Genomic DNA, 10,533 nt, shown 5'->3' with positions numbered 1-10,533 from the left:
GGGGGAGGGAGGGAGGGAGGGGGAGAGAGAGAGACTATGTTAAGTCTATGATATAACTGCTTAGTCAAATTCCAGTTGTTTATATATACAGACTATAAATAAACTATGAAATTAAGTATATGACAGTGTGGTGTATAATTGTGGCTTTCCTGAAGAAATAATAGTGAATGTTGATAATTAACATAAAGGATTAGTTCAAAAGAGAAAAGAGTCCATTGAAATAAATTCATAGCATTTGATTATTTTTCTAGAACTTCTGATGATGAAATATTTTCTTTCTATTAAAGTTTCTTGCGAAAAAAAAATTTAAACTACCTAAAGAACTAATTCATGGAACAATTCATTGCAAGGCTGGAGTGCCTGAAATACTGATTCAGGAGATTTACACTTTATTAACACATAAAGAGTAAGTAGTTTGAGATTTTTTCCAACAGCTTAATATAATGTAAACTTTTGAAGACACAAGGCTCGCTACTAATACATAGTTTGCCAACGATATTTCCTTTCTTGTTTCCAGAATTAGAAGTGTCCAGGAAGATTATGCTAATTTCACAGACTATAGTTACCAAATGCGTTTGCCCCTGGTTCCCAGGAGTACAGTATCCAAGTCTATTAAAAATAACATTAGGTTATCGGAACTACTAAGCAATCCTAATATGCTCAGCAATGAACTCAAGATAGAATTCCTCATCCTTTTGCAAATGCTGCAAAGAAAATTAAGCAGGAAATTAAATCCAGGTAAGGCTTCCCTGGAGACAGGTGAGTGCTTTGGAAATCAAAAATGCTGTTCCTAAGCTGAAATGAGAGAAAAACAGGCAGTAAAATGATTTATTATTACTGAAGTGGATTACTTGTCAGTCCATTCCTTTTTGTAGAAGCACAAGTTACATAGGGATAGATACTGATTTTTAGCAATAAAAATTGTCAGTCTATTCATTAAACTTTTACAGAAAACACATGTCAACTATAACTCAAGAGAGCAGGAACATTTGACAAAAAGTGATTCTTAAGCTGTTGGGAAAAACGTAGATTATCGTGAATCATTTTGGATCGTATTGGGAAGAAAATGGCCAGAGATCTTTTTAGCCACAGTACATTTGTTGGTATGTGGATGGAAGGGCAGGTTTCCAAAGGCTCACCCAAAGTCATCTTAAGTCTTCTTAAACTCTTGTCATACTATCTGTCAGTTGTCCCAGGCAGGTGGGAAAGTGTAAGTGGCATTCTGTCTTTATCATTAGCTTCCTTTTTGCCTATTTTTTAAAATGTTTATCATATATCTTATCCACTGCCTGTATTTCAAACATAGAAAACTGAGCGTTTCTATAGCATACCAACTCTCTAAGAAACATGCGTGTCATTAGAATATTTCTTCCTTTGAACTACATTTTCTGAAGGACAGAACTGTTTTCTCCCTGGTATCTGGAAGGTGGAAGGCTGCACCTTGAATTTTTCTCCATATTAAGGGTATTTGGATAGCACACACGTGAGTGCAGTGTGAGGTTTAGTCTACCCTTTCTGTGTTCATTTTCTAGACTCCTATGTTATATTATTTCTCTTCTTCGACTTGTTATGGTCTCTGGTCCTATTCATGACTTTGTGAGCAAACAAAGAATACAAGTCATGAATCCTTTTGCAGAATTTTATGTTCAAAATGTGAATGTTTTCAACATTATAATTTTGCTGCAAAATGTGTCATACATCCATTGTATATAATACATGAACAGTTGTAGAAGCTGATGCTGGTATTAGGCACTTGCGCATCTTGATAGAGTTTAAGAAGTGGAGTATTACCGACACCTCCCCTTCTTGACTGAGCTCACCACACACTCCACCCACGGAAACCAATGCCTCCCTGCTTTTGTTGAAAGTTTCCTTTTATTAAAGTAGATTTAAGCTATGAGTACTATCATGTTATTCTCAATTTTAACCACACATAGACACACTCATGTTTACATATTGTGCGTGTGTTGTATGAGCGATTGAGTCCTGAGTCCGGGGCCTTATATATTCTAGGCAAGTTCATTATCATGTACTTATGTCCCCATACATGTATGCCTTATACAACATGTCTTTTTTTCTTTTCTATGTGGGTTTTTTAAAATTTTGTTGTGTTTCAGAGAAACTATCTTTTTTCTTTTATTGAAAAGTATTTTTCTTACAACATATTATGATGCAGTTCCTCTCTCTCAATGCGCCCTAGTTTCTCCATGTCTTCCCTCCCATTTTTTTTGAAAATGGTTCTTCTCATACAATGTATCCTGATTGCAGTCACCCCCACCCCCTCCTAGACCCTCCCTACTTTTCTAAATCTCAGCTCTATACCTTCCTACTCTCTCCCTTAAGAACAAACAAATTAAAAAGACAAAACAACCAAATAAAAACAAAAGCTAGGAGCACAAGACATGAGTCTCCACATCCCAGCTAGGTTACTTCTAAAACAAGCAACCAGGCCCTACTGAATGTTTTATTTCATTTAACAGTCCATGTTTGTTCCTGTATATTGTTTTCTTTTGAACACACCTTCATACAGCCATGATCATTTTTCTCCCTCTTTAACTAATTGATACTAAAGTCTGGTTGATTTGTATTTTTCATTTTGCAAGTATGTGAGTGTGTTTGAGTGTGTGTATGTATGTATGTGTGTGTATTTGTCTCTGTGTATGTGTGTGTATTGTATCAGTCCAGTGGGTACAAAATTGAGCAATCCTCTGAGCGGGCGTGAGAATTAAGGGAAAGCTTGAAAAGAAGACTCAGAGGCAAAGGTTAGAAATTGGGAGGGCTTTCCGTCATTCCTTCAGCAGGAGTTTAATTCTCATAGGCGTTATATACTTTTACAGTATCATGGGAAACAAAGTCACAAGCCAGCAGAGACAATGGCTGACATACATATCTGTTCCCATCTACAGGCCTCCCTATTCCTCCTTGTTCCTTCCTCCAAGATTGACAGAACATTCAGCCCCTCACCTTGAGCTTCAAGTGTATCCCCTCCTATGGTTTCATGCAACAGCAGGCCAGGAAATCTGTCGGTAGACACTAGCCTGACTTGACTCTGCCTGACAGGCAAGCTTTCGCAGAAGCAGGCAAAATGGTTCTTCTCTCTCTCTCTCTCTCTCTCTCCCTCCCTTCCTCCCTCCCTCCCTACCTTCCTTACCTCCCTACCTCCCTCCTTCCCTCTCTCCTCTCTCTCTTCCTCCATCTCTCTGTCTCTGTGTCTCTGTCTCTCTCTGTCTGTCTCTCTCTCTCTCTGCCTCTCCTTCCCTCCTTCCCTCCTTCCCACCCTCCCTCCCTCCTTCCCTCTCTCTCTTCTTCCATCTCTCTGTCTCTCTGTCTCTGTCTGTCTCTCTGCCTCTGTCTCTCTCTGTCTCTCTCTGTCTCTCTCTGTCTCTGTCTCTCTCTCTCTCTCTCTGAATGTGTTTAGGGTTGTGTGGTTGTGTGCAGACCACACCACACATCGTCAGTGGAAAGCTCTGTGAAATCAGTTCTCTCCTTCCACCTGAACCTTTCAACCCGTTGAGTCATTTCACTGTGCTCATTTGATTTTTGGTACTTCTGATTATAAAAGTTTTTCTAAAACTCTATCCTCAAAGCAGTTGATAGCGATTGATAGTTGATAGTTAATCCTTATTGCAGTGCTGAGGATACTAAGTTTGTTTGTTTGTCTGTTTGTTTATCTGTTTGTTTTCCTCTGAGAGCTTGAGTGGTGAGTGAGTAAACTTCCTGTAGGATAAAATACAAGGATGGAAAGGGCCTCTAGAGGTTAAGAGAAAATGTTCAAGTGCTACATCTTATAGGATAAGTTTAAAATAAATAATTTTGACACAAAAGCAAATACACATCTGCAAAAACAAAATAGATGCTGCGTGATTTATTTATGTGAACGATATAAATAGGTAAACCTACCTCACTGTTGTCAATGTCCTCGCAGGATACCCTGGGCAGCAGTGGAGGGCTTAGAAAGCTGTCGCTATGTGATTTATTTTGAACTGTGTAATGATGCTTCAGGTGTATTCATTCTCCCAAAAGATTGTTGGAATGAATTATACTTATGATTTATCTTTTTTATATAAGATCTTGAATAAAAACCTATTAAAAACAGAAGGGGCCATCTAGAAGTCTCAGAGGGAAAGGAAGTGTGGCACAGTGCATGATGACCTGGGCTTGATCCACAAGGAGAGAGTAGACTCCTGTAAGCCTTTCTCTGACTTCCATGGTACTCACGAGCCCTGCCTCCCCACAACACATACATTCAAGTAAACAAATACAAACAACAAAATAAAAAAAACTGCAGAAATGTAAATGTACTACCTCTAAAGTAATTATTTTAAAATACAGTGACTACTTTTCTCATCAAAAATTACCAGTGGGGCAGGAATAGGGAGATGTGGCCCAGCAGTTAAGGGTACTGGCTGATCTTCCAGAGGACCTGAGCTAAACTCCCATCATGGAGCTATTGATTGTTATGAATTTTTTAAAATATCTCTGGTGTTTGTGTTTTATAGGGTGGTTTGATGTCAAACCCACAGTGGGAGAAATCACAATTGACCGTCTTCCTGCTCATAGCTGTAAGCGCAAATGCAAGTCAAAAGTTTTAAAGGATAAAGCTGTATCTTCTTTAGGTAAGTTTAGGTTTTAAGTTTTTTTGTCTGCTGAGCTTTTAAGACTGTCCTTTTAAAGTTTTAGAATAACTTCAACTGTTGGTTTGAACTTCACCTTACAACCAGGTATTAATTTAGTGCTTCCATACTTCTTGACAATTGGAGTGGCATAGTCAAAGGTCTTCTTCCCTAACACACATTATATAAGCCACCTGAGTTCTCATATATCCTCAAGCACATCTTCCTGAAGTAAGAAAAGCTTCACGAAGCTCAAAACGTATTATCTGAGGAATGAGCCAGTCTAGAGGTGACTGGAAAACAATTGGCTATCTGTACTTCCCAGAAGTGGAATGACAAGGGGACACTTATTTTAACCTTGTCAACACAGAATCCTCTGAATTACAGTAAACCACAGTCTATGAGAACATGTCAGCCTGTTCCCAGCTATTGTGTAGCTAATCAGTTAAGAAAGCCTTTATGTTTTACATTCTTTTTATGGCTGGAAAAATTGAAACAGTTTTGTAGACACAAGAACATGTAATGGAATTCATGTTTTTGTTTTGACAAACTTCACAGGATGATGTGCCTGCCCACCTTGCTTTCTGCCTGGTTATGATTTCTTTTACTTTGCAGGGAAGGGTGATTGCTCCCAAACCAAGGTTCTTCTTATTTTATTTTTTTATTTAATTTTTGTTTTGTTTTTGTTTTCAGATACAATCTTGTTTTATAGCCCATTCTGGCCTTTAATTTATAGCAGTCTTCCTGCCTCCAGCTTTCTGAATACCTGGGTTACAGACATTTAGTACCACACCTGGCTGCAATGAATAACATATTTACTTATTATCCATTTTCACTTAAAAGATAATGATTATCTTGAATATTCATTTTCTGAGTTCTCTGTACTTTATCTGACAGTTCCATTATTAGTAATTTCATTATAGAACATACTTATTCATGTTGGATCAAGTTTCTTTAAGTGTCAAATTTTAATAGGTAGGCGATATTCTTTGTTTCCATCAGATATGATAGAGCAATCTCAACAGATCGATTAAAAAGAATTATGATCTCTGGAAGTCTTTAATATACTAATATATATTGTAACTATTTTTAAAAGTATTTCAATTTTTTAAAAATTCATAAATATTATTATTATTATTATTATGTTTTCTTTGTTTGATGTCCTTGTAGAACAAGTATTCTTCAGAGGCCAGATTGTACTATCCACACATGAGGCTGCCCATCAGTTCTCCAACTCATCATCTACCTACCTGTAACATTCTACACTTGGTACATTAGAATCCAGCAGACATGACTCACGATGCTTCTTTGAAGAAACATCCAGAGTTGCTCTTTGGATTCTAGACAGAGTTGTGTCTGTCTTCAGCACCCATAGCCATCTACATGTGATTGAGAACTGTAATACAGGCTTCAGCTTGGTAGGGCTGTTAATAGGAACAGTATAGAACTGAGAAGAAGGACTGGAAGGAATTATAGAATGGGATGAAGACCACAAGGACAGTGTGGCTCCATCCTCATCTCTTGCTTCTTTTTCCTTATGGCTGTTGGATCTGACTTGGGATGAGAAATGGTGAGAGGGAGTAGTGGATTCTCAGCATTTTTTTAATTAGTTAATTAAAAAATTTACAACAGGGTTTGGGTTCTGCTAGCTAGGTTTATGTCAACTTGTCAAAGGCTAGAGTCATCAGAGAGAAAGGAGCCTCCATTTGAGAAAATACCTCCATAAGACTGGGCTGGAAGCAAGCCTGATTTTTGTTAATTAGTGATTGATGGGGGAGGGCCCAGTCCATGGTGGGCGGTATCACCCTTGGGGTGGGCTAGTGATCCTGGGTTCTATAAGAAAGCAAGCTGAGCAAGCCATGGGAAGCAAGCAAGTAAGCAACACCCTTCCATGGCCTCTGTAGCAGCTCCAGCCTCCAGGTTCCAGTCCTGCTCTTACTATTGATGATCTGATAAATGGAACTGTGCACCAAATAAGTCTTTTTCTCCCCAAGTTGCTCTGCTCATGTCATTTCCTCACAATAGGCATCCTAACTAAGACACAAAACAAAAACCCAAAGGCTTGATTCAAATTGACTTGCCAAAGGCTATGTCTGATTATGGTTATTTCCTTTGTGACACTCTAAAGGATCACCTGGGTATTTAGAAAAACTGAATGCCAAACTAGGCGTGGTGGTTTCCATCTATTTTCAAATCCATCACTTGTCAGGGTAAGGGAGGAAGAGTCAAGAGTTTTAAGCCAGCGTGAGCTACATGGTGAGGTGCTATGTCTAACGAAATCAATCAGAACTTAAAACTTAAAAGAAACAGGGGAATGAAAACAGGCTGTTCTGATTACTTCAGAAAGCACTTCATGGAGGATGGATGTTTGGCTTTTCCCATTGAAAAATGAACTGCTGAATATCCATCCTCATCTTTCCTTCCAGTGTTCCCATTAGTGACTCTCAGATGCCCTTTTCAAAATGGCTTATGGGTTTGAAGAAGGATAACCTCCCTGGACAAGGCCAATTTGAATGGGATGTTGAACACACACTATCACTGTTTATGTTTCTCAATCCTGTTCTAGCTACTTAGATTCTTACTCTAGTCACACAAGAAATGCTGTGAATGTGATTTGGGTCATTTAATACAGGTAAACTATTTTAAATATTTTATTGCTTGTATTCAAGTAATTCCAGTTCAGTTGCTTTTGATGAAAAGTATATAAACTATCTCCTCAAGTCTGAATTCATAAGCTAAATGTTAATAAAAGGAGGAGAAATGAGTACTGTACTCCAGGAACTTTCCTGTTTAGGTTTGGTCATAATCTCACTGAAGTTACAAGCTGTACTCTGGAATACAAAATCCGAAGTAACACTAAAACCAAGCTACTATTTTAAAAAGTTATACTCTTAAGTTTCTGTTTTTATTTGACTAAATTTTGTCTGAAGGGATAACACAGGCAGATTCCTTAGTTACCACTGGCCCTTCATATTAGAATGGAATGACCTGGAGTCTGGGCACCCAGAATGGATGACAGAGTAATCAGAGATCTATAAAATGTGTTATGAGCCATGCATATTTGCCAAAGCTAAGTACAAAATCATGTCTCTGTTTGCTCAGCTGCCTTCTGAAGCAATATCTAAAAATACATGAGTCATATCAAATGCACCAAAATAAATCCTGGGTATTTTTAGGCATTGCTCTCCCTTTGGAGGAGGTAACACACATACACACACACACACACATACACACACACACACACACACACACACACGAGACCATGAGACCTATGATTTAAACATTATGTTTATTAATTCATTATGAATATTAGAGAGATAGTGACAGTGGTATAGATATTTCATAACCACAAATTAATTATTTGTTACTTTAAATTTCCCAGCAAAATCAGGCAATGATGGCAATCCACGTAAAGAAATCCATGTGAAGCAAAGTGGAAAACCTTGTGAGAACGTTTCAAAATCTATGACAAATGTGGAAGAAACAATAAAGGACACGGAGGAAGTAGCTTTGAAGAAGTAATGTCAGTAATGTCTACCACAATCTGGGTATATAAGGACCTACCCAGTCTTGGATGTATTTAAATAATAAATAACTTAAATTGGTGTCTTAACCATAATTCATCTAGAAAGCATTGCTTTGTGTGTGTGTGACTCAACAAATAGCTTGTAAGTAGGTGCATCAAGAAACCACTGAACACAGCCAAACTCTGTTGATAAGAAAGCAGCAAGCTGGAACAAATTGTTAGATTCCATGGGGGCATTCCATGGGAGGACTCAAACACTGGAATAGCCAGGTGGCAAACCATGGGAACTCGGGAGGCTGATCAGAAGCATTCAGGTGCCAACTGTTGCTAGGGTTAGGAGTGTTCAAGTGTGACTGCTCTGGTTAAGAATGTTCAGGCAGCCGTTAGGGATTTTCTGAGAATGTTTCAGATTGTTGGTTCTCCACAAAATCAAGGCTCCTGGGAAAGCCAGACCCTGGCAGGACCTGGCTGACCTTTAGGACATGCCAGAAACATTAGTAAGTAAAAGTAGGCTTTAATGACAATGAAGAAAGGACTTGCTGCTAAGAGTGACAGCAAGCAGGCAAAGAGAGAAAGCTTCCTTCTTCCATGTTCTATATTTAGGCTGCCTGCAGAAAGTGTAGCCCAGATTAAAGAGATTGGAAGCCAATCACAAAAAGATCTAGAATAGAGGTATATCTTACCACCTTAAATTTTGGGGATTAAAAATGAGTCTACCCATTTCAAGTAATTTAATTAAAACCTCTCATAGGTATACCCAGCCACTGGTGTTTTAGCTAGTTCTGGATGTAGTCTTAAGTGGCCAACCAAAGATAGTCATTACAGGAGGCAAGCAAGAGGTTCTGAGGTTTAGTAATCCCATTGAATGGCAGGAGTACTTAATTGTAGAAAGGATCCTGGGTCTATTTGAGCTGTTAGAAACAGATCTATGTCTTTGACTCCATGAAGCTTAGCACTGTTGTTGTAGTGAAGGTCATAAAACATACAGCCATCTGTCTTGTGTAGACAGGAAGTGAGTGACAGACTTTCAAATCAACCCAGTTCCTCCATGGGGTGGTCTGGGTGATAGGATCAGCTGAATGAAGACACGATTAATGTGTTCACTGGGAAAGTATCTTGAGAATAAGAGAAGGTAGTCAGATAGTGGGCTTGGGTCTAGGGAAGGTAAGTTTTCTAGAATAGGACAGCAGTACATTAACTCAAGGGAGCTGAGGAAATAAGAGGGCTGGTTCCTGCCATGTGTTTGAGGTAATAGGTTAAAAGGTGAGAGGTGACTCCAAGGAAGTTGAATTTCAGAAGACAATTTCTGTCAGTGAGTTTTAATAAGTCTATTAGCTTTCTCTGCTTTTCTGAGGATTGAGGGCAGTAGGGAACAGGAAGATGCCAGAGCTCTTGACACCAATTGGGTGACTTGAGAGATGAATTCCAGGCCATTATCTTACTGTATGGATCTAGGGATTTCAAATATGACCAAAATATTCATGAGGTGGAGATATACCACTTCTGTGGTCTTAGCCGTAGTAAGGCAAGCTTCCACCCATCCTGAGAAAATGTCTGCCACAGTAAGACGATAAATGTTTTTGTTTTATTTTTTAATTAGGAAATATGTGTAAATCTGCCAGTCTTCCCTAGAAAGACTACCCCAAAACTGATATGGATTAAAAGAAGGGATTGCATAGCTCCCTGTGGAAAGTTTGGGTACAGGGTTGGGTTTTCCTGATGGCCTTATGAAGACCAGAAAGGCTGGAGTGGAAGAGGAGAGGTGGGAGGGAGCAGTGAAGAGGTTGAGGCCCACTATGAAAGGGAATGAGCATATCTGTAAGGAAGGGCTTTTCCCGAACATCAGGGAGAAGTATCTGTTTTGTAGAAGAAACCTGCCCCAGGGGCCTGCAATGGCTTTCAGGGTCTGGAGATCTTTTTGTTAGGATTCAGAGTAGGTAGAAGTTAAGTTTGGAGGGGCCAAGAAGAAAATGGAGCAGAGTAGGTAGGTGTGATGGTTTGTATATGCTCAGCCCAGGAAGTGGCACTATTAGAAGGTTGTGGCCCTGTTTGAGTAGGTATGGTCTTTTTTGGAGAAGGAGTGGTACTGTGGGTGTGGGTGTTAAGACCCACATCCTAGCTGCCTGGTAGCAAGTATTCTGCTAGCAGCCTTCAGATAAAGATGTAAAATTCTCAGCTCCTCCTGCACCATGGACACTGCCATATTCATGCCTTGGTGATAGTAGTCCAAACCTCTGAACCTGTAAGCCAGCCACAATTGTTTTTATAAGAGTTGTCTTGGTCATGGTGTCTGTTCACAGCAGTAAAACCTAGACAATAACTAAGATAATAGGGGTGTTCGCTGATGCCCTTTGTAGTCTTGTCAAGGAAATAATTTCCCATAGCTATATCATT

At 39.1% G+C, this 10,533-nt stretch overlaps 1 protein-coding gene across 1 annotated transcript in view; it reads left to right on the top strand.

Moving 5' to 3' along the window:
• Positions 1 to 8,135, top strand: part of Spata4 (spermatogenesis associated 4) — a 9,434-nt gene extending 1,299 nt beyond the window's left edge. The window contains exons 3-6 of the mRNA XM_028757698.1: positions 288 to 406; positions 518 to 759; positions 4,500 to 4,616; positions 7,996 to 8,135. Coding sequence (XP_028613531.1) covers positions 288 to 406; positions 518 to 759; positions 4,500 to 4,616; positions 7,996 to 8,135 — 618 coding nt within the window. The remainder of the gene's footprint in view (positions 1 to 287; positions 407 to 517; positions 760 to 4,499; positions 4,617 to 7,995) is intronic.
• The last annotated feature ends 2,398 nt before the right edge of the window (positions 8,136 to 10,533 follow it).

This window comes from Grammomys surdaster, unplaced genomic scaffold, assembly GCF_004785775.1.
Source record: "Grammomys surdaster isolate TR1022 unplaced genomic scaffold, NIH_TR_1.0 126178, whole genome shotgun sequence".
In the NCBI taxonomy this organism is placed as follows: Eukaryota; Metazoa; Chordata; class Mammalia; order Rodentia; family Muridae; genus Grammomys; species Grammomys surdaster.
This window is presented reverse-complemented; position numbering and strand designations above follow the sequence as displayed.